This window comes from Eschrichtius robustus, chromosome 3 (genome assembly GCF_028021215.1).
Source record: "Eschrichtius robustus isolate mEscRob2 chromosome 3, mEscRob2.pri, whole genome shotgun sequence".
In the NCBI taxonomy this organism is placed as follows: domain Eukaryota; kingdom Metazoa; phylum Chordata; class Mammalia; order Artiodactyla; family Eschrichtiidae; genus Eschrichtius; species Eschrichtius robustus.
Window position 1 is genome coordinate 125,675,102 of NC_090826.1, and position 24,625 is coordinate 125,699,726.

The 24,625-nt window shown below is 36.3% G+C and overlaps 1 protein-coding gene and 1 non-coding gene across 2 annotated transcripts; both read right to left on the reverse strand.

Annotated features, from left to right (window-relative positions):
- Positions 1–24,254, reverse strand: MPC2 (mitochondrial pyruvate carrier 2). The gene is made up of 5 exons (XM_068541205.1): positions 23,887–24,254; positions 10,874–10,914; positions 3,134–3,218; positions 2,644–2,755; positions 1–216 (listed from the first exon to the last, which is right to left on the reverse strand). The coding sequence occupies exons 1-5, from the start codon at positions 23,993–23,995 to the stop codon at positions 180–182; spliced, it is 384 nt and encodes a 127-aa protein (XP_068397306.1). The 5' UTR covers positions 23,996–24,254; the 3' UTR covers positions 1–179.
- Positions 20,788–20,894, reverse strand: LOC137763255 (U6 spliceosomal RNA). Its single transcript, XR_011073798.1, has one exon. It is a non-coding gene; the product is annotated as a U6 spliceosomal RNA (small nuclear RNA).
- Positions 24,255–24,625: the final 371 nt, after the last annotated feature.

Below are 24,625 nucleotides of genomic sequence, written 5' to 3' on the forward strand. Positions count from 1 at the left end.
TTATTAAAAGTTTGCTTTATTTTTCTGTTGAATCAAGTACTACCTCCCAGTTACAGTTAGATTTTATGCCTTACAAACGTTAGCACAGCTAGCGTCACCTCGTTGACAACTGAAAAATAAATCAAACTAGGTCCCGGTGGTTATGTCCACATCTGGCTTGTTAGGGTGATCAAGAACTCTTACTTGTTTGCTTTAGCTTTTAGTCCTTGGTTATATCTATAAAGAAAACAGAAAGAAAAAAAATCATGGATCACAATAGATGATACATTTATAATAAGAAGGGAATGGGAAGCATATTCCATCTCTTCTTTCTCACTAGTCAAGAGGCTATACAGTTGTAAGTACAATCTTCCCAGAGGCTTATAGGAAGAAACAGGCAGATGGGAGAGTAATCCAAGGACTTTATTTGAATCTGGTTTCCAACTGTCAAAACGTCTTAACTGACATATAGTTACCTGTACAAAAATATTATTTTAATGTAAGAATATTTTCATTCTGGAACTATACAAGAGTATGACAAACATGTGAATATATGTATAAAGTTTACCAAAACGTGGTCATCTAGAACTTTTAATTTTATTTATTTATGGCTGTGTTGGGTCTTCGTTTCTGTGCGAGGGCTTTCTCTAGTTGCGGCAAGCGGGGGCCACTCTTCATCGCGGTGCGCGGGCCTCTCACTATCGCGGCCTCTCTGGCTGCGGAGCACAGGCTCCAGACGCGCAGGCTCAGCAATTGTGGCTCACCGGCCCAGTTGCTCTGCGGCATGTGGGATCTTCCCAGACCAGGGCTCGAACCCGTGTCCTCTGCATTGGCAGGCAGATTCTCAACCACTGCGCCACCAGGGAAGCCCCTAGAACTTTTAATTTTATACTCACAAAGCATCTTTCCTGAGAATAAAATCAACTGGGAATGGGCCTGTCTAATCACTAAAAATAAAATATAATTCTGTGATGCAGGCAGGCTACTGGGTTAGGAGGTTGTAATACTTAAAGTTTATTGAAACTAAGGACAATTTCTTCAATTCTCATTAATTCAAAGAAGAATTAACCACAAAGCTACAGAGTCTTTCCCTTTTACATCACCCTGGGCTTCATTTCCTATTCTTCTCAGCTGAAAATAAAGTGGAAAACTGAATAAGCACAAGAAGGAACTTATTCCATGAAGCCTACCATACCTCCTAGATTTCTCAAAAGGTCCTGATTTCAAATATTCAACAGTATTTTGCTAAGTCCTCCATAGAGTCCAACATTTATATTTCTAACTAAATCTAATCTGCTATTGTAACCGAAAGGCCAAAAATCCTTTTGTCAAACTAAACCTAAATTTCGTTTTCTTTTTTAATTATTTGCTTTATTTATTTATTTATTTATTTATTTATTTATTTATTTATTTATTTATTTATTTATTTATTTATTTATGACTGTGTTGGGTCTTCGTTTCTGTGCGAGGGCTTTCTCTAGTTGCGGCAAGTGGAGGCCACTCTTCATTGCGGTGCGTGGGCCTCTCACTATCATGGCCTCTCTTGTTGCGGAGCACAGGCTCCAGACGCGCAGGCTCAGCAATTGTGGCTCACGGGCCCAGTCGCTCCGCAGCATGTGGGATCTTCCCAGACCAGGGCTCGAACCCGTGTCCCCTGCATTGGCAGGCAGATTCTCAACCACTGCGCCACCAGGGAAGCCCTAAACCTGAATTTCTTATATTAGAAATAATATTTCTGAATGTGGCACTTAGTGTTCTCATAGTTCTACTACCATGAGTTAATATAAGGTCAAAATGAGATGGTGCATGAGAAAAGTACTCTGTGAATAAAATCTCTGTACTAACTGAAGTTTATATCGATATAAGTAAGCCCTAAAAATGGCTGTCAGGCATTGTGTAGAATGAGTGAGTTTATTTATTCATCTATGCGTTATGTGCTAGAATATTATAAAAAGGTTACAGAATTAAGCTACTAGTAAAGCTAGGGATAGTACAGATGAATGAAATTAAAATGTACTATACTCTGCAGAACAGAATGCCTTCTGAAAGGAAGGTAAATTATATAGCTCGATGTTTTCTATTTCTTTACTGAAATCATTCAATTTTTTTAGTTAAAGAAAGCTGTTATTCATAACATTGTTTTGTAAGTTAGGAAGGTTCTATGGTTCAAATAAAGCCAGAGCCTTCATCTAAGCTCACTGCAGAGTGGTAACCAGTCACTGACAAATAATATTAATCACTGAATTTTAAAAATTTCCAGTGCTCACAGAATACATACTTTCCAATGAAACTAGCAGCCTCACTTTAAACATCATTTCCAATACTATATAACTATACATTTAAGTCTCACTTTATTATATATAATTGAAAGTAAGTGATAAAAAGTTCATGCAGAAAATTACCTAATATATCCTAAATTATATATGTTATCTTAATAAAAGAGACTCTATCAAAGGGCTGTACATCTAGGTAACACACAGATTTGAAACCTAGGTAACATACTGCCTAACACTTTTAACTCAAACCCCAAGGCTTTCTAGAAATGTTTAATGTCTGCTTCAGGCACATCCTGTCTGAGCATTATATATGAATCTTAAAAAAAAAAGTATTGCTAGCCGGATGGCTTCTGAGGCAGGTTTTTTTTTACACCTGTGGTAAGCTTACCTCCAAATACGAAAGAGCTGAGAGGCTCCTGCTGTCCCGACAAAGAAATTAACAGCAAACAGACTCCAGTTTTTGGGAATAATTACAAGTGAGTATCTTGACCAAATAAACCCTGTTGAAATAAAAATTTTTTTTAAAAAAGCATAGGTACTGCTGCAATCTTATCTGAACATTTAATATTAGAGTAAAATAATTATAAATAAGACTATGACAACACAAAGTAGGACAAAGAAATGCTATAATTTGAGACATTAATGAAGTTGCTATAATTCATCATTACACAAAACACTCAGTTCTTACATCAAAGGGAAATTTTTATAACCCTCCTCTGCCTTCTTTGGCTATAGTCTAACAACTTCCTAGAGATAACACTGTTAATTTCTTTCTGTGTGAGTGTGTGTATATGTATTTCAAACATGAAACAGTTAAGTACATTGATATAAAACAAAATTATTGAACGCCCTGTATGGAAGATATTCATTTAATTTACCTGTAGCCATCAAAACAGCAGATTGGGCTGTGCTGAGTTTTTCTGCAGGTCTGGCCATGTCAGCCAATCCAGCACACACCAACCCCTAGAAGTACACATTAACACATAAGAAAGAAAAAAAGCATCATGAGTATGTAGTAATGGTTCTCAATTTTAACTAAAACACAAACTATTTCCGAGATTTTCAGACTGTAGCTATGATTTTAGTATCCATGCATTAAGAAAAAATATATCATGACAAAAAGTTACAATGAATTCAGAAATGTTTTTGAATTAAGTTGTATTTTGTTAATCACATTAAACAGCTTCATATATTTGAAAATCAGTAGTGTGTGTATATATTTTTTCTATAAGTATATTTGTATTTTTGTTCTACAAATGATACTTCTTTCACATAAGAATTTACATATTCTTTATGCATGTTGGGAACCACTGGTGTGGAAGATGCTTGAAAGCTATTTGTATAAATTCCTCCTTTCATATTTTTTGCAATGTTATTCTTTTTTAAAAGTGGAAGTATCAGAAAAACTCTGCTATAATTTTAGTTTCTTGGTTAGATAATTTTTCTTTAATGTCAAATTATACCTGGTCATTTCTTCTCTGGTATGTTTTTAACACTGTTTTTTATAGAATTATACCCTACCATCAGCAACACTCAGAAAGTTTAGTAATGAGTCTTCACTAGAATATTAGTTATGCTACTCTATTGCAGAGATTAGAATACATAACAGAATGATTTTTATTGATGAAAAATTCACACTAATGTAAAATGAGAGACTAGTACAAAGAACCCCTACATACCCATCACCCAGTCAACAATTATTAACATTCTGCCATACTTACATCACCTCTCCTCCTCCCTTTCTCCAATTTTAAAATCAAATCCTAAATATGTCATTAGAAAATATGGTTTTAAGAAATTCATTTTCAGGTTTTTTTGAGTTTCTAAAAGATGCTCTTACATGAAAAATATAAATCAGCCCAGGGTTTTTTTCTCCTAAATAGAACATATGCATACTTGTGAATTTTTACAAATTTAAACCAAATCCAAATGGTTTTGATTTAATAAAGTCAGTAGATCAAGGAAGCAATGATTCTGGCTTAAAAAAGGGGCAAATAGTTAAATACTGAAGTATAAGTAGAGGTAAATCATGACCAATACTACTTTTCTTGTTAATTTTCACCCATAGTCCTGTGATTTTTTTCCCAAATGGTTCCTAATCATCACTCTTACATTCTTCTTCCAGGTCCCAATGTACATTTTCTCCGTTGCATACCTGTTCCACTTTGGCAGGGTGGAATACTGCCGTTGTAGAGGGGAAGAAAGGGACTGATTTCTAGCATTATTCTACTCAGTCTACGTATTACTACACTGTAATAGATCTATGATGACTATAGGCTATATTCTAGCATTGTCTTTTGGAGGAAGGTAGCAGCCATGATTTTGTTTATGCTCAGAGTATACATTTTATTTTTCTGGGACATGTTAGTAATTGTGCTCTCCCACAGAGGTCTTGAGGCCCCTCTCCCACATTTCTTTCTCCCTCTCTTTTTTTTTTTTTTGAAATATTTGCTTTACTATCCTCTCTCTTTATATGTATATATATATTTTCTGACCCATTTACAAAGAAGTTGTAGACATCATGCCCTTCGACTCCCTAGTATTTTAGTGTACATTTGCTAAGAACAAGACTACCTTCCCATTCTCTTATATACCCACAATCTAATCACAAAATTTAACATGGATAAGACACTGTTGTCTAATACACAGTGCATAGTTAAATTTTGACAACTGCCCCCAGATGTCTTTTAAAACATTATTTTTCTTGTCCAGAGTAGTTAGGTCAGGATAATACATTGCATTTGGATGTTATGCCTCTTTAGCCTTCTTCTTTTTAAATTAAAGTATAGTTGATTTATAATACTATATTAGTTTCCTTTCCCGCATTTCTAAAAAAAAAAAAAAAAAAAAAAAAAATCCCTTTCTAGGGGATTTCCCTGGTGGTCCAGTGGTAAAGAATCCGCCTTCCAATGCAGGGGACCCGGCTTCGATCCCTGGTTGGAGAACTAAGATCCCACATGCCACGGGGCAACTAAGCCCGCGCACCATAACTACTGAGCCTGCACGCCTCAACTAGAGAGCCTGCGTGCCACAACTACTGAGCCCATGCACCCTGGAGCCTGCACACCACAACTAGAGAGAAGCCCCCGTGCCGCGAAGGCGCAGTGAAGAGCCTGTGCCGCAATGAAAGATCCCGCGTGCCTCAACGAAGATCCCGAGTGCCGCAACTAAGACCAATGCAGGCAAAAAAAAAAAAAACCCTCTCTACTTCTATACCACTCTAACCTCATGTAAATTACCTTATAAAATCTTACTGTGAATCTAATCTCTGCCATTTACTAGCTGGGTGACTTTGGTCAAGTTACATAACACATTGTCTTAAATTCCTCATGTATAAAATGAGAATATGAATAGCTTCCCTTGCAAAAGAGATATATGATTAAATGAGATAATATGCTTCAAAAATATTTACCATAGTGCCTGGAAAATATTATTATTATCAACAACAAATAGTAGCTTACATCTTTAGAGAAGCAGAGATAAGGGAATATTAGTCTCTGTACCTTTTCCTGTATTTCTAGCCTCAGGGGCAGAAGGTCTGTGTTCCTATTCTTCTTTGTTATGAACTTTATTCAAATAATAGAACTGTAGAGTCAGAGAGTGTGTGGAGTATATCACAAGATTATGTAAAATACTCCCTAACATGGGGAGAAAGTACCAATTATAGAAAGATCCACAGTGACTTTTAAAGGGGGTCCTGTAAGTGTTTAAGAGCCTAGGCTTTGAAGTCAAATCAGAACTGAGGGTTCAAATCCTGACTCTGTCACTCACAACAGTTCTAGTTCTTTGAACCTCAGTACCTTTACACCTTTTTTCTGGTGAAGATTAAATATTAGATAATGTATTAAATAACCCAATACAGAGAGTTTGGCATCTAGTAGAATCAAGTTAGTTCTCTGCTTCCATCAATTAAAAACTGGTTTTCAAATGTGTGTGATTCTTTCTGGCACCTGGTTATCTCCACTGGGTGGAGTAAATACTCATCAGATAGTGTAAAACATTTTTTCCTTCCTTTCTTCCTCCTTTCCTTCCTTCCTTCCAATATTTTCTCCTTTAGTAAAAAAAAAAAGTCATATGACACTTCTAGAGGAGGGCTAAAAATGAAATACCACTATAGAATATTCCAATTCCAAAATGCTTAGGGATAACAAAGTTCTCAAGATTTTAAACTGCGAATTAGTCTATATAAGTAGTTCCAGCTGGAAAAGCAAGTAGCCAGACATTAAAAATCTGCAGAGGTAATCTTGAAATACAGTTTGACTTATTCCTAAGGAGAACAGAAAAGAGAAAAATTAGCCACACAAAATGGCATACTGTTCAAGAGTTAAATATTACCCAGTTGGGAATTCCCTGGTGGTTAGGACTCTGCACTTCCACTGGAGGGGGCCTGGGTTTGATCTCTGGTTGGGGAACTAAGATCCCACATGCCGTGCAGAGTGGCCAAAAAAAAAAAAAAAAAAAAAAAATATATATATATATATATATAAACCCAGTCTGCACAAAAAGACTATGAACAAAAAGGAAAAAAGCTCCCTCAACTGACCTCCACATAATAGTTTTCCCAGATTAGCCAATGATACCCATTCCTTCTGTAAACAAGCTAATGATGCCCATGGCTGAATACTCATGGCTAGGGGCTATTTATTCTGTATTGCACTCATGCATTTTTGCTCTCACCAGTTGAGTTATATTTTTATCAAGTCACTGTGTTTGTCTTCAAACCTGCTTATACCAGTTTTAGTTGTTACTGTAATTTACCTAGTTTAATGAACTAGGTAAACAGGTGAAACACAGAAAGAGGGTTGTTATTTCTATGAAAACTAAAGTGACTGTTTTGGAAAGATTGAATAAAGGCAAGTTAAACTTGCTGTCAAATTTGGTGTGAACAAGACAGATATAAAAAGATGGGGGGGTGAGGGGCTTCCCTGGTGGTGCAGTGGTTAAGAATCTGCCTGCCAATGCAGGGGACATGGGTTCGAGCCCTGGTCCGGGAAGATCCCACATGCCACAGAGCAACTAAGCCCGCGAGCCACAACTACTGAAGCCCATGCGCCTAGAGCCTGTGCTCCGCAACAAGAGAAGCCACTGCAATGAGAAGCCCGCGCACGGTAAGGAAGCGCAGCCCCTGCTCTCGGCAACTAAAGAAAGCCTGCGCAAAGCAACAAAGACCAAACGCAGCCAAAAATAAATAAAATAAATTTTAAAAGATGGTGGAGAGACAAAAATCTAGCAGGTTTTTGTTATCATGAAAGTGTGTATAAACTTGATCTGCTTTAAAGAAAACTAAACTGAAATCATGTAGGATGCACTATGGTATAATTCATCCAAGACAGATGATGTGGAACTCAAAACCAGTGGATCCATACACAAATCAAAGCTTTGGCCTTATAGTAAATGATTGATAAATGAATATGTATTTATAGTCGTTAAGTTAAAATATTTAAGGGTATGTAGTGTTGCTTTTTAGAATTATCCACTTTGACCTTTATAATTAATTATTTGGCTTCAACTAAAGTGGCTAAGAAGGATTTGACCACAGTTAAATCTCTAAAGAAGTATAGTCTAAAATTCTTAATGTAGAACTTAGGTGGCTTGCAGCAGCAACTGCTACATGTCACGTATAGGTTACCATAGATTAATTATTATCAAATGCTCTGGGAAAGGAAAGCATAAACTAAATATCAAAAAAAGTTTCCCCACCCAAGAACAAAACACAGAAATTTCCATTGCTATGCTGTCATCAGGAGACTATGTATGATGTCAACATGAACTTAAAATAGATATTTTTAAAGGAGACAGTGGAGAAAGCACTTATGAGTACATAATACTGTCAATGTTTCAAAACACTGATGGACCAGATCAAAGAAACATCAAAGCTTTTGGTAAAAATCAATGAACTTCTAAACTGTGGTAAATTTGGGGTCAGGGGCGCCCCCAGTTTATTGTAAATACATTAAGTCATTCTTATTTTTTATTAATTTATTTTTTTAAAATAATTTTTATTGGACTATAGTTGATTTACAATGCTGTGTTAGTTTCTGCTGTACAGCAAAGTTAATCAGTTATACATATACATATATCCACTCTTTTTAAGATTATTTTCCCATATAGGTCATTACAGGGTATTAAGTAGAGTTCCTTTTGCTATACAGTAGGTCCTTATGAGTTATCTATTTTATCGTTCTTACTTTTTAAAAAATTTTTAATTAATTAATTAATTTATGGCCGTGTTGGGTCTTTCTGTGCGAGGGCTCTCTCTAGTTGCAGCAAGTGGGGGCCACTCTTCATCGCGGTGCGCGGGCCTCTCACTATCGCGGCCTCTCTTGCTGCGGAGCACAGGCTCCAGACAACGCAGGCTCAGCAATTGTGGCTCACGGGCCTAGTCGCTCCGCGGCATGTGGGATCTTCCCAGGCCAGGGCTCGAACCCGTGTCCCCTGCATTGGCAGGCAGATTCTCAACCACTGCGCCACCAGGGAAGCCCCTGTTCTTACTTTTTAAATTTTGGTGCTAGAAACAATATTTCAGCAATTAATTCCACTTTGCAGATATAATTTTAAGCGTTGGTAGGGAGCAAAGAGAAAGGAAATAGTAATATACATTTCTTAGTATTTTTTTTCAATATCACTCTTTTAAATGCTTAGAGTATGACTAGAATCATTAAAGATGATATATTGAAACTTCTTTTTTAAACTGATGGAAGCTTTTCTCAACTTATAAATCTAAAAAGAGAACTGCTCCCTAGTTCTCTGTAAAATATAGCTCCCAACCACTAATTTACTCTAATCTTGTTGTTTTATAGATGAGACAAAAGGGCGGAGACTGAACTTGCCTAAGGCCATAAAATTGAGGGACAGGTAATTCCAGTTCTAACATTCTCAACTACTTAGATTTACAGCTGAGTTTCCGAATTGTTCTAACAATTTAAAACAGTACATTTAAGAGAATTAAAATAGCCTACAACCCAAACAAAAAACAACTTTATTAAAACTTGGGCAAAGGGTTTAAATAGATACTTTTCCAAAGAAAATGTAAAAATGGTCAATAAGCACATGAAAAGATGCTCAGCATAACTAATCATATTAGGTAAATGCACATGAAAACCACAATGAGACACCACTTCACACCCATTAGAATGGCTATTATAAAACAACAGCAACAACAAAAGTAAAAAGTGTTGGCAGGGATATGGAGAAATTGATTGCAACCCCCGTGAATTGCTGGTGGAAGTGTAAAATAGTGTACCTGCTATGGAATATGGTACAGCAGTTCTGAATATACTGAATTACCATATGATTCAGCAATTCCACGTGTAGGTATATACCCAAAAGAACTGAAAGCAGGTCTGGAACAGATATTGTACACCATTGTTCATAATGGCATTATTCACACTAGCCAAAAGGTGAAGCAACCCAAGTGTCCATTAACAGATGACTGAATAAACAAAATGTGACATATACATACAATGAAATATTCAGACTTAAAAAGGAAGGAAATTCTGACACATACTACAACATAGGTGAACCTTCAGGACATTATGCTAAGTGAAATATGCCAGGCACAAAAAGACAAATACTGTATGATTTCACTTATCTAAGGTACCTAGAGTAGACAAATTCACAGAAAGTAGAATGGTGGTTTCCAGGGGCTAGGGAAGAGGGAAATGAGCTATTGTTTAATGGGTTCAGAGTTTTAGTTCTGCAAGATAAAAAGAGTCCTAGAGATTGGTTGCACACTGATGTGAATGTACTCAACACGAAAAAAATGGTTAAAATGATAATTTTATGTGTATTTTATTACAGTTAAAAAAAAAGCCTGCAGACCAGTAGTTTTCAAACTTTAGAAGTCATCAGAATCACCTGGAGGGCTTATTAAGACACAAATTACTGGGCTCCATCCCTATAGTTTCAGATTTAGTAAATCTGTGATGTGGCTTGAAAATGTGCATGTCTAACATATTCCTGGGTGACGCCAATGCTGCAGGTCCAGGGATGACACTTCGAGAAGCACTGCATTAAGCCAAAACTGGCCCTTCCAACGTAAAGTCAATGATTTGTTATTAACAGCCATCGCAATTATTTCTTTTCAGCTAAATGAGAGCTTTAGGAATGGAAACTCTGGCATAGTGTAAGAGCATTGGTCTTGGAGTCAGAAGTCCCATATTCTATCATTTCCCAAATGTTAATATATATACCCTTGGATAAATTCTTCTACTTTTTGAGAATAACTTTCCTTGCCTCTATTTTAGTGTTAGTATCTGAAGTTCTCATACTAAATTAATAACAAAAGTTAATTTGGGGGTGTTCTAACTAATTTAATGTTTTACATAGTCACAAAATTTTAGAATGAAGTTTCATGTTCCTAGGGCCCATAATTATAAGCTTTTTGATAACAATACGTTCCCCAAAGGGCTCTTACCTATCTAAGGAGTTCAGAAAAACTAAAGTAGGTAGTATGCTTTATGCAGTAAAAATGATACATCTGAGAGTATTTGTATAAAATTACTTCAAGACATACCATGAACATTTAAAAGTACATCCTTCAGAAAAGTTACTTCAAATTAATAAGCTCCTTTAAAGAATATCTTTTTCAGTAGCTTCTGCAAAAATTCAAGACTTACCCATTTCATAATTGGAGCCCAGAAAAATACTGTTTTGGGACCTGAAAAAAAAAATGAAAAATTTAGCAATAAACCAACTATTTTCAATATGTCTTTTAATAGCCATCACCACATTTCAAAAACTCAAAGGTTTATCAATCTATTTCTAATAATTTTTACTATGCTTTCTGCATACTTTGTATTTAAGTTAAAATGTAGAGAGTCACCACACTATCAATCTTTCATACAAGTTGTTTTGATCTCCTTGTCAATTATTTGTATTTTTGTGAACTATTAAAATTAGCTAAAGTATAATGGAGATGGTTTCGGAAACCATTCCTAACGTTTCGCCTTGAACATGGAACTTAATGTTATTTCACTTAAGGATAATCTTCAAGTTGAGGAAATGACAAATTATGGAATTTCTGTGATACGAGCCACAGTAGATATTTTTTAGTTTTTGGCTGCAGTGGGTCTTCGTTGCTGCGCGCAAGCTTTCTCTAGTTGCAGCGAGCCGGGGGGGCTACTCTTCATTGCGGTGTGTGGGCTTCTCATCGCGGTGCGTGGGCTTCTCACTGCAGTGGCTTCTCTTGTTGCGGAGCACCGGCTCTAGGCGCGCGGGCTTTAGTAGTTGCAGCACGCGGGCTTGGTAGTTGTGGCACGTGGGCCCTAGAGCACGTGGGCTTCAGTAGTTGCGGCTTGTGGGCTCAGTAGTTGAGGCGCGTGGGCTCTAGAGCGCAGGCTCAGTAGTTGTGGTGCACGGGCTTAGTTGCTCTGCGGCATGTGGGAGCTTCCTTGACCAGGGATCGAACCCAGGTCCCCTGCATGGCAGGCGGATTCTCAACCACTGTGCCACCAGGGAAGTCCCAGATATTTATATATTCACTAATTCTATTAATATTTATTATTATAAATGACATGTCACCACATGTATTCTAGTAAAAGTTCTTATAAAAATTCTATATATTCTAGTAAAAAATTAATGAACCTAACTTCAAAGGGCACATGAGAAAGCGGAAAGCCTAGATTTGTAAGCTCCTTAATAGCAGGGACCTTGTTTTAGTTATCCTGGTACTCATCTGCCTCGTGCAAAATGTTCAATAAATGTTGACAGTATTGAAAATGACTATGGTTTCTTAGATAACCTAGAATTTGAGAAGCATGATGTTTCAGAGCTGGAAGGAAACTCAGAGATCATCTAATCTAAATCCTTCATTTTACCAGTAAGGCTCAGAGAAGTTCCATAACCTACTCAAGTCATGTGGCTAGTAAGCCCAGAATTGTAACTAGAACCTAAGTCTTCTAACTCTTAAACTTGTGCTCTTTAACCACATAACATAACTGTGCCCACTTGTAACTCTTCCAAATTATATGTCTCTTTTAACCTTCCACGGGATACAGTGACAGGAGAGAAACAGACTTTGTCCATGGTAATTTAAAAGCTAAATCCAATACAAATTAATATGGTATGTATGCTCTCAACACACTGGATCAACAAAAGACATTTTTTTCTTAACACAAAAATTAATCAATTTCACATAAGACAACAGTGATTTTAAGCAAATTCGAAATTTAAAAAATCTAATTATAATTTATATTCTAATTATATAATTATAAATCTAATTGTATTATTTCTGCCTTAATATTCCACTTTACTTTGTAAGAATAAATAATTTGTTTTTACGGATCACAAAAATCACATCTAAAATGGCATCATCACCCAAATGTAACACATTTATTTCTCTTCATCTACTCCCAGTAATATTTCTCAAATAGCATCAGCAGGTAAAGATGGATTTATCCAGTTTCCCCCCAGTGGGTGAGCATTCACTGCCATTAATAATCAAGGAATGTTTCTGTTCACACACAAATAAATAACATTTAAAAGATAAAATTGACTTAAACCTATTATTTAGGAACAAAACAAAAGATATTGAAATTGAAAAAGCATGGAGGTAAAAAAAAAGAAAAAGCACATAGCTAAGTTAAGATCCAGTCATAGCTGTAGGTTTAATTTGTTGCAGAGAAGACCACTCATTCGTTCACCCATAATAATTACTGCATGCTTTACAGTGTCGTAGGCACTGCGGATGCACTGGTAAATAAAACACAGTGCTGGTTTTAAAGGGCCTAAGCACAAGCTACTAGTCCCCTTATTTGGCCTTGTCTTCATCTGGCTAACTCCCAATATCCTTCAAAAACTCATTGAAGGTTTCAGCTCCTCAAGGAAGCCTTCTTTAACATCTCCAGGTTAGATTAAATGCTCCTTCTCTGAACTCCCAGAGCAGCCTGTCTATTCTTCTAGTTTACTGCACTTAACAATTAAACTGATCTATTTACGCATCTGTCACTTTAATTAGGCAAGGTCTAGAAGTCAAAGCCTGTTTCTTAGTTTTTCTTGACAAATAATATTTTTGAACAGAATTGAACTGGATTAACCATATCCAGGAGAGATGCTAATCAAAGATACTCAAATTTTAGGTTTGACCCAGATTTGCCTTGACACCGCTTCATCCTCAGGGCTGGGATTTCAGGGACATCAGGTTCCCTTTACACCAGGGAACTGGTACTAGACTTTCACTCATTAGTTACTCTACTCTTAGACCATGATACTTCCCTTTTTGGCTCCTGAAAATTCTTCCCATGAGCCTGATGCCATAATGCACTAATCCTATAAGTCAATCTTTTCAAACTCTGGTTATTTTATTTAGTTTGAGTTTCTGAGATTCCTATCATCACACCTGGTTTATTTTTCTTTGTCATATACAAAGTCTCAGGGTCATATGCAGTATCAATTACCAAGTTTATTTCTTATCCCTGCATGAAGCTTGGCTTCATCACTCAAGGGTAAGCCAATACATTGTTTTCGTCTCTGGCTTTGGATTCCCCAACAGAATCCTCTCTTCCTATTTCAAAACTGATGCTTCCTCTTCTGCCACCCCAAAAACTGTTTCCTGAGCAATGCCTCTAAGGTTCTGGTTTCTTTACGAGCTGAAATGGTTGACCCTTCAGGGTTAAAGAACAGTCAAGCTTTTCAGTAGGTTTGCCTGGTAACTAATTTACTCAACTGCCCTGAGCTAGGTGATAATTTTAAAATAAAAACTGCCCTTCTCCCACACAACTGAACCAAACAAAAACTTCGAACATGAAATTATGGTTGCTAGAATGTGGGCCAAAGAGAAGTTTAAATATTTTATTTAGTGCATGATTTTAAACTATAAAACAAAGCCTAAATTAGTTTAACAACTGGTAAGCACTGAATTTCAAAACATCAGTAGCAAATATATATTAATAAGACATTCTAAATTTCTAATTTTTCTGAAATATCAGAGGATGATGACACCTGACACAAATAATTAGGGTTGGAGATCTGTAAGTGCAAACAAGCAGTGTTTTCTTCATTGTTAAAAAAAGGAAAAAATAGCTAGCAATACCCATGACCATATAATAGGTTAACAAAAAATTTTAAAGAAAACTTATTTTAGTTCACCCTTCCATTTTATCTTAGCTAATCATTTTCTACCTTAAAAGTAAAGAAGTCAAATAAATATAGATGTGTATGAATTCAGGAACAGAGGCTATCTTCTTGAAAACAGCAATCAGTCAATAATGGAAATGGTAATGAGGAAACATCCCAACTGATTTTGACATTTAAAATGTAAAGTTTAAAAAAACTTGTTTATTTAAGTATAGTTGATTTATAATGTGTTAGTTTCAGGTGTACAGAAAAGTGATTCAGTTATACATATATAACTATATTCTTTTTCAGATTCTTTTCCATTTTCAGGTTATTACAAGGTATTGAACATAGTTCCCTGTGCTGTACAGTAGGTCCTTGTTATTTACCTAAAACAAAAAGTTTCGACAAAAACATATTTGGAAACAGGTATCACATAAACAGTGAAAATATAATGTCACATTGTCTTTCTAGACCTGGGAAAAATAGGTTTATGTTCTACAATGACATAGCTATTCTCACTGGAGAGCATTAAAAAAATGAAGTCATTAAATAATCATGATACCTGAAGTGATTATAACACCTTAAAATCAAGATAAGCATAAGTATAAATAGAGTATCTAGCTAACATTCATTATGATAAATGAAAAAACTTGATTAGGCAGAAATTTTGAATTGCTGAAAATATATTGAATATTTGAAAATATATTTGAATATTGAAAAAGCAGCTCTTAAGAAATTTAATTTGAAGTCCAAGATGAGGGAAGTGTGTCCCCATCAGATATAAATATACATTCCTTTAGACAAAGAATTAACTAACAATTAACACATTTTCATCTTGTTTCTTATAAGTCCACTCTTGGAAGTTGGAAAAGTCCTCAAATGCTGACTATTTAAAACTATGAACTATACAGCAAAACAAACATATGGTTACAAAAGGGGAGGCCAAGGCGGGGAGGGACAAATTAGGACTATGGGATTAACAGATACAAATTACTATACATAAAATAGATGAGCAACAAGGATTGACTGTAAAACTATGAACTATTTTCAAGCATAACAAAAAATACGAAGAATAATATAATGGTCATTTTCTTTTGTGTTGTTATATGTTTTTCTGATTTTTAAAGTGAAACTGATGTTTTCTAAAGTTCAAACTTTCATGGAAGAATTTGAAAAATTCTGCAAGGGAATATCACAACCAAATATGTAAGAGACATAAGAGACCTACATTTTCAAACAAATTAACAAATCTAGTTGCCTTGATGAACTTTGATGAACCTATTAATAAAACAATGACATAATTTTACTTCCTAATTTCCTTACCTGAGAGGAATGACTGCTAATGAAATACTTTATAAATTCTACCCAGAAAGTATGTCATTTATTGTATGTATGATTCTCTTCCTAGGGAAAGACTTCCTTCTTGGAACAGAATAAGTAACTTTTATACACATGCAAACGTACACATATACAAATATTGAATTGAGGTGCTCCCAATGTTGAGAATAAAGTTCTTACTGAATGCCGTCCACTACTCCACCGAACCCCTTTCATACCATTTCTCTATGGTTTACTGCTTTCAACATCCCTCAACTTTCCTCTAACGTTCCTTGTATTAAGCAAGTCCATCTGTTTGCTATCATGTAGCCAGCTACTTACAAATTCACACAGATATTGACAGTCAAAGATTACTCATTTTTATTTGTACTAAAACTGGTTCTGATTTCATACCGAGAACATGATGGGGCTACCATTTTAGAGCCAAGCAATCTTTATATCTCGTGGAAGGCCTTGGAAAGAGCTCACTCAAATAGCACCCAGAACGTCATAGGTGTATAATGATTTTTAAAATGTTGATTGAAAACAGGCTTTGGTGAAAATGCCAAAGAAAAATAACAGGTGAAGTGACTAGCTATGATAGCCAATATGCATTTTAGGGTTGATACATTTTAAATTTATACATTTCTTCAGTAACAAAGAATCAATGACTTCTAGATTTAGAAAGACTGTTGAAATCATCTAGTTCAGGCATTCATTTTATAAACCAGGTAATTGAGGCCCAGAGAGGTAAAATTACTTATATAAAATACATAGCACAACAAGGATAAAAACTTAGATCCCTAAAATCTAATCTAACAATAATTATATAGTCTTCCCTGATGAAATCTGAGTTTCTTGAAGCCTCTGAAACTAAGAAAAGCCCTAGCAGAAATACCAAATTGTAGACTATTACAGCTGGAAAGAAACTTAAAGAAAATCCAAATTCTTCTACTTTTATACATGAAAAAGAAAAGGCACTTAAAAGTTAAGTAATTTGTCTCATATTCAGATAGCTCCAGATAGAGCAAGGACCAGAATACAGGCCTCTTTGATCCTAGTACTCTTTCTGCTATGCCATACCACACTTTAAATGTACTTCACACTCTCTCATAGACAAAATTAATATTATTACATGACTTGGAAATGACAGACTATTTTTTTTAAACTGAAGTACAGTTGATTTACAATGTTGTGTCAGTTTCAGGTGTACAGCAAAATGATTCAGTTTTATATATACATATTTATATATATATATATATATATAACTGAATATATATATATATTCTTTTTCAGATTCTTTTCGCTTACAGATTATTACAAAATATTGAGTATAGTTCCCTGTGCTATACAGTAGGTCCTTGTTGGTTATCTATTTTATATATAGCAGAGTGTATATAACAAACTATTTATAGCTTCTCTTAGGGCTTGCTTCTCCTTTAGTACATCTAATGAATCAAATTAGATGAGGCATGAACAGTCTTAATTTCTTAAAATAAGTTTAAAATCAGGTTAGTGGGCAAAAGTTATGTTAAGTGTCAAACTAACAACTACAACAAGGATTGTATTACTTTTATGATCTCTTCTGAGAATACAAAATCTCTGTGGCCAGGGATTTTAATTTTATTCACTAAAATATCTCAAATGCCAAAACAGTATCTAATATACAGCAGGCCCTCAAAAAATATTAAATAATTCAACTTTCTTGGAGCTAACTAGTTTAAAGATATTCTATTTTTCATCAATATCTTACAATTGTATTTGAAATCCCAACTTTCCATTTTGGTTCTCATTCCTTAATTTTAAGGTAACAGAGGTTATTACTGTAAAAAATAATATATGTATATTTACATATTTAGTGTATATATTTAAACATAATATATATTAACAATATGTTTAAGAATATATTTATATAGAGAGATGTATTATACATGGTATATAATACAGATATATTTAATATGATATAGATATCTAGATGTCTATCCTAGACTGGCATTAAAATTCTTCAGATAATCTCTGTAGGAAGAAAATAAATTGTTCTAACAGAGACGCTAAATAACCATGTTAATACATAACTGTGTGGGTTTCTACACTGGTTATTTATTTGATCCCCATTTGGCTTTATTTACATAAAATAAAACAATATATTCTCTGAACTAAGTTGTATTAAACTATCTAGTATAACATCAATTCCCTTAGCATTTAATTTTGAATTTTTTTGATAAAGATATTCCCTTATGAACACTGCTAATAATGGTTCATTTAGTATGTTTTTATTTTAAAAAATATTCTCTAGGTCTGTAAGATAAAAAGGAAAAACCAATTCTCTTACCTAGGAAAAATGAAAATATTCCTGTTATGAAGACCTTAAAGTAACTTTTCCCATGAACCTTCCCAGAGAGAACGCCATGCAATGTACAGAATATTCTCAGCAACAGCAAATTAAACACTGCAACACGTTTCATAGAAGTATTTTTTCAACAGTTCTTCCACTTAAGCCAAAATGTAATTCAATATAAGCAAAGCTATGGTAAGCAAAAATTATATGGCTCAGATAGCTGTTTTCTGGGCTGACTTAATTGAAGGATAGTTTTTATTTATTTATTTTTATTATTTATTTCTTATTTAATTCTATTTTTTCCCCCAGTTCTATTGAGATATGACTCTTTTTTTTTTTTGCTGCACCACACAGCTTGTGGGATCTTAGTTCCCCAACCAGGGATTGAACCCGGGCCATGGCAGTGAAAGCACCAAGTCTTAACCACTGGACCTCCAGGGAATTCCCGAGATATAACTCTTTAGAGACTCTTTGGACTCCTTAGAGCTGAGGTCTCCTAGCTTCTTTTGAACACATTGCCTCATCAGTTAAAAAAAAAAAATTTTGAGCATACACCCCCTATATACAGTCCATATATATACATATATATAAATTAATACATATAGACTCCATAGAATTTAGTTGTGTACAGATTTTCCTTGATTTATGATAGGGTTACATCCCAGTAAATCCATTGAAGGTTGAAAATATCATAAATTGAAAATTTATTTAATACACCTAACTTACTGAAGTATCATAGCTTAGCCTAGCCTACCTTTAACATGCTCAGGACACTTACGTTAGCTTACAGTTGGGCAAAATCATCTAACACAAAGCCTATTTTATAATAAATTGTTGAATATCTCCTGTAATTTATTGAATACTGTACTGAAAAACAGAATGGCTACATGGGTGCAGAATGGACGTACTGATTGTTTACCGCATGACTGACTGTGAGTTGTGGCTCGTTGCTGCCGCCCAGCATCATGAGAGCATCGTACCACATATCACTAGCCCAGGAAAAGATCAAATTCAAAATTCAAAGTACAGTTTCTACTGAATTTGTATTACTTTTGAACCATCTTGTAAAGTTGAAAAATCTTAAGTCTAACCATCGTAATAAAGGGACTATTTACACATACATATATATGTGTACTAATTTATTTTTATATTTTAAAACATATACAAAATGGAAACTTTAAAAAGATAAAGTAATAGTAAGTATTAATAGAAGTCCTATTGTTTTCTTCCTACATTCCAATGTTTCATTTTGTTCATGCTTTGGGATGATTCACCCCATTTTGGAGTTCATAAGTACAAAGGAATGACACTCCACTAATAAATTTTTTTTTCCCAACTAAGCTTTTAAGTAAACACTGGGCAGCATGACTTCAAGGTTATTTCTTTGAACAAATATCTAGAGCGTAGCTATGCAGCTGGTTAGTGTGGAGTCACATACTTTTATAGTCAGGAGATGGTGGGGGGAGTGACATATCTTATGAGAATTGAACTTGCTAGGACACACATTTGGTTAGAACTCTATTCTTTTTTTTTTTTCTGTTTTTTTTTTTAACATCTTTATTGGAGTATAATTGCTTTACAATGTTGTGTTAGTTTCTGCTGTATAACATAGTGAATCAGCTATACGTATACATATATCCCCATATCCCCTCCCTCTTGCGTCTCCCTCCCACCCTCCCTGTCCCACCCCTCTAGGTGGTCACAAAGCACAGAGCTGATCTCCCTGTGCTATGCTGCTGCTTCCCACTAGCTATCTATTTTACATTTGGTAGTGTATATATGTCAATGCTACTCTCTCACTTCATCCCAGCTTACCCTTCCCCCTCCCCGTGTCCTCACATCTGCATCTTTATTCCTGTCCTGCCCCTAGGTTCGTCAGGGCCAAGTTTTTTTTGTTTTAGCTTCCATATATATGTTAGCATACGGTATTTGTTTTTCTCTTTCTGACTTACTTCACTCTATATGATGGACTCTAGGTCCATCCACCTCACTACAAATAACTCAATTTCGTTTCTTTTTATGGCTGAGTAATATTCCATTGTATATAGGTGCCACATCTTCTTTATCCATTCATCTGTCGATGGACATTTACGTTGCTTCCATGTCCTGGCTGTTGTAAATAGTGCTGCAATGAACATTGTGGTACATGTCTCTTTTTGAATTATGGTTTTCTCAGGGTATATGCCCAGTAGTGGGATTGCTGGGTCATATGGTAGTTCTATTTTTAGTTTTTTAAGGAACCTCCATACTGTTCTCCATAGTGGCTGTATCAATTTACCTTCCCACCAACAGTGCAAGAGGGTTCCCTTTTCTCCATATGCTCTCCACCATTTACTGTTTGTAGATTTTTTGATGATGGCCATTCTGACCGGTGTGGGGTGATATCTCATTGTAGTTTTGATTTGCATTTCTCTAATGATTAGTGATGTTGAGCATCCTTTCATGTGTTTGTTGGCAATCTGTGTATCTTCTTTGGAGAAATGTCTATTTAGGTCTTCTGCCCATTTTTTGATTGGGTTGTTTGTTTTTTTGAGCTGCATGAGCTGCTTGTATATTTTAGAGATTAATCCTTGGTTAGTTGCTTCATTTGCAAATATTTTCTCCCATTCTGAGGGCTGCCTTTTCGTCGTTTATGGTTTCCTTTGCCATGCAAAAGCTTTTAAGTTTCATTAGGTCCCATTTGTTTATTTTTGTTTTTATTTCCATTTCTCTAGGAGGTGGGTCAAAAAGGATCTTGCTGTGATTTATTTATTTATTATTATTTTTATAAACATCTTTATTGGAGTATAATTGCTTTAAAAATATGGAACACACACAAAAAAAAATATGGAACGCTTCACGAATTTGCATGTCATCCTTGCGCAGGGGCCATGCTCATCTTCTCTGTATTGTTCCAATATTAGTATATGTGCTGCCGAAGCGAGCACTGTTGTGATTTATATCATAGAGTGTTCTGCCTATGTTTTCCTCTAAGAGTTTTGTAGTGTCTGGCCTTACATTTAGGTCTTTAATCCATTTTGAGTTTATTTTTGTGTATGGTGTTAGGGAGTGTTCTAATTTCATTCTTTTACATGTAGCTGTCCAGTTTTCCCAGCACCACTTATTGAAGAGGCTGTCGTTTCTCCACTGTATATTCTTGCCTCCTTTATCAAAGATAAGGTGACCATATGTGCGTCGGTTTATCTCTGGGCTTTCTATCCTGTTCCATTGATCTATATTTCTGTTTTTGTGCCAGTACCATACTGTCTTGATTACTGTAGCTTTGTAGTACAGTCTGAAGTCAGGGAGCCTGATTCCTCCAGCTCCATTTTTCTTTCTCAAGATTGCTTTGGCTATTCGGGGTCTTTTGTGTTTCCATACAAACTGGGAAATATTTTTTCTAGTTCTGTGGAAAATGCCATTGGTAGTTTGATAAGGATTGCATTGAATCTGTAGACTGCTTTGGGTAGTATAGTCATTTTCACAATGTTGATTCTTCCAATCCAAGAACATGGTATATCTCCATCTGTTTGTATCGTCTTTAATTTCTGTCATCAGTGTCTTACAGTTTTCTGCATACAGGTTTTTTGTCTCCTTCTGTAGGTTTATTCCTAGGTATTTTATTCTTTTTGTTGCAATGGTAAATGGGAGTGTTTCCTTAATTTCTCTTTCAGATTTTTCATCATTAGTGTACAGGAATGCAAGAGATTTCTGTGCATTAATTTTGTATACTGTTACTTTACCGAATTCATTGATTAGCTCTAGTAGTTTTCTGGTAGCTTCTTTAGGATTCTCTATGTATACAGAACACTATTCTTGCTCTACAGAAGTAGATTATTCTGTGCCAGAGACAATATGTAGAAAAATGGATGATGAAGGCCACAGGTCTAACTCTACATATAATGCAATATTCTACTCTAATATATATTTATATAAAGATATATTCTTGTAAACTGTCTCGACGTACTTGTCAATGATACAATGAAATCTCAAAAATTTAGCCTTGCATATTACTGTAAAAACCTCCAGTATGTGAATCTACTCTAATGTTTAATATAATGATTCCATAACATACTATTACGCAAAATAGTATGCAAAAACCTTGAATATTCACTCTGATAACTCTTGGAACAATAATCAGTGTTTCCTCAGATTTTATTGAGTACTTATGAATCAATCAACAGTTATATTTTTCATGTTTCTTCATTTCTACAATGGTGTGCCTACCCTACAACATTTTAATCACAAATAATTTTGCAGTGATAGGTATTCTTACTCTGCATATTGGTGAAAAGCTTAATAAGAGGGAACTAACACTAACATTTGTTGAGAGTCTACGTGCAAACACTGCTACATGTTTTACAGAGAATACATCACTTAACTTTCACAACAATCCTTAAATGGTGATAATTATTATCCCCATTTCATAGATTAGAACTAAAGGTTGGGGTCAAGGTCACACAGCCAAGATTCAAATCCAGGTCAGTCTGGCTTCAAAGCCTATGCTCCTTCCATTACACTGAAAAAAAAGGGTTACAATAACTGAACTAGTCCAAGAGTACCCAGATAAAATGCACAATCTACTAACCAATCTCAAATGAAAGATAATTCCTTTTCAATATAAAAGTAGAATAAAGTATTATAAAGAATCATTATAGGTGGTTAAGGCCAAGGCCTTGGAAAAGATCACTATAAAACTACCCTCCAATTCTGTTTTAAAGTAGTTTAAAATTGCTCCTCCTCTATCCTGTCTTTATCCTACAACCCAAACACAGAGCTTAAGAGGGTCAGGGTTGACTACACAGAATTCAGTTGAGTCTGAAGCCCAGATTATTACAGAAGCATTGCCCAATTCTCCCTCCTGAAAATCTCTGCCACAAAACACAGCATAATTCCAAAAATTGTGTGTTAAAAGAACCAAAAGGCAAATAAACTAAATAAGCTTCTTCATCAGTAAAAACCTCTCCTTAAAGATCAATTTGATAAGGGGTAAACTACTGCAATAAGTAATATTATACTAAAGTATAATTCCAAGACACAGTTCACTCCATTATCAAACTGGAAATTAGATTTAGTAACCATCTCAGACTCCCAAGAGCTGCTTCATAGTCAGATACGTGGGGAGATAGAGAGTTGGAGGAATTGGGATCTTCCAGTTTCTTATAGAATTATTTTTTTCAACCACAAGAACATTGTTTTCCAATAGGTTAAAGAGAGAGCTAACATTTACTGAGCATTTGTGAAGAATCAAACACATACATTATCTTTAACTCTCACATCGATCACATTTTACAGAAACTAAGATCTAGGATTTCGCCCAAGGTCACATCGATAGTAAGCAGCAGAGCAAATTTTAAAACCAGGTCTGTCCACACAAAAAGGTCCAGGGAGAGCTTGTTCAGTAGTAATTTCATAAATAAGGATAGACTTAAACAAACTAGACCTATGCGGCAAGGAATGACACTGACTCAGAAACCGGCTAACACATCTGCAGGCCTGTCAGCTGGAGCTGAAGGAAGTATGACCTTTACTCCAAACCCTCCGGGGCGGAAAGACAGCTCTTCTCCGCGTGGGTCAATATACCACTACTCATGGAGGGAAAGAGGAGAGAATGAGGTTTCCTGGTGGCCCAGACCCTTTCTTGGCCGCAGAAATGGAGAAGGATCAAACCCAGAGGCTCGGTCCGGGTCTGAGTTGTGCCTAAGGGAAGGGGTGCGACAAAGGTCGCAAAGGGCGCAGACTTGAAAATAACGAGTTTATGAGATGCTGGAAAAGAAAACATGAAAAGCAGGGAGCATAGGAAAGTACACGGATTCACTTGAGGGAAGGGGGTTGGGGCTGTGGGTGATGCCTCCAGCGGCAGAGTTGTCAGTGGGCCTCTAAAGGGAGGGAAGGGACAGGGAGGGAAGGTCTCGGTGGGAGCCACTCTGGGTTCATTACCTGCTGGGTGGTTGTACAACGGCCTCAGTTTCTCAGGCAGCAGAAGCTCCACTTTATCAAGGACCCGGTGGTAGGAGGCCCGCAGGCCCCGGGCGCCGGCGGCTGACATTTCTGCGGACGAGTGTTCGTGGGCAGCTGGGTAGGGCAGCGGCCGCGTGCTCCTCCCTGGCTGGCAATGAAGGACAGCTCGTCACTTTCCCCTGTCTCAACGCCTCGCGCCCTCCTCTCTCCCAAGGCAGCTCAGCCTGCTCCCCCACGAACCGCCCGGCGGCCCTCGCCTAGAGAAGGTTGTGGGGGCGGAGACTCTGCGACGGCCCGCCCCGAGCCCGCCTCCTGGCCTCCGACTGCTTAGAGGGAGGAGGAGTCATGGAAACAGGTGGCAAAAGGACAACCTCACCGAGACAACCAGGCGCCCTACCGGCAGCGCGCTCGCGCAAGCAGAGCTGCCCGCGGTGATTGGCCCGCCCCGGGGCGTGGGCGGGGTCCAGACCAAACCTACAATTTCTTCTTCCTGGCCCGGAGGCCATGTTGGAGAAGGGAAAGTGAAGTTGCACCGGCGCTAATCCCCTTTCACTTTGGTTAAGGAGGCCCCTAGATAAAACGGGCTTTTCGGGCCTTCCTGACCCGATTAAGGATGACGCCGCACAACTCTGTTGCTTCCTTTGGAATGAGACTCGTGAGCGCGAGACTTCCGATTTCAGCTTCTTCCGTTTCTATTCCTCATTTATCCAGAGTATTA

What these genes read in the sequence shown, in the direction of transcription:
- MPC2 (XM_068541205.1), bottom strand. Translation starts at nt 23,995, where the DNA reads ATGTCAGCCGCCGGCGCCCGGGGCCTGCGGGCCTCCTACCACCGGGTC. An exon ending in GTTGTACAACCACCCAGCAG is followed by an intron (nt 10,915 to 23,886) that starts GTAATGAACCCA and finishes TTTTTTTTTCAG; the next exon opens with GTCCCAAAACAGTATTTTTC. An exon ending in TGCTGTTTTGATGGCTACAG is followed by an intron (nt 2,756 to 3,133) that starts GTAAATTAAATG and finishes TTATTTCAACAG; the next exon opens with GGTTTATTTGGTCAAGATAC.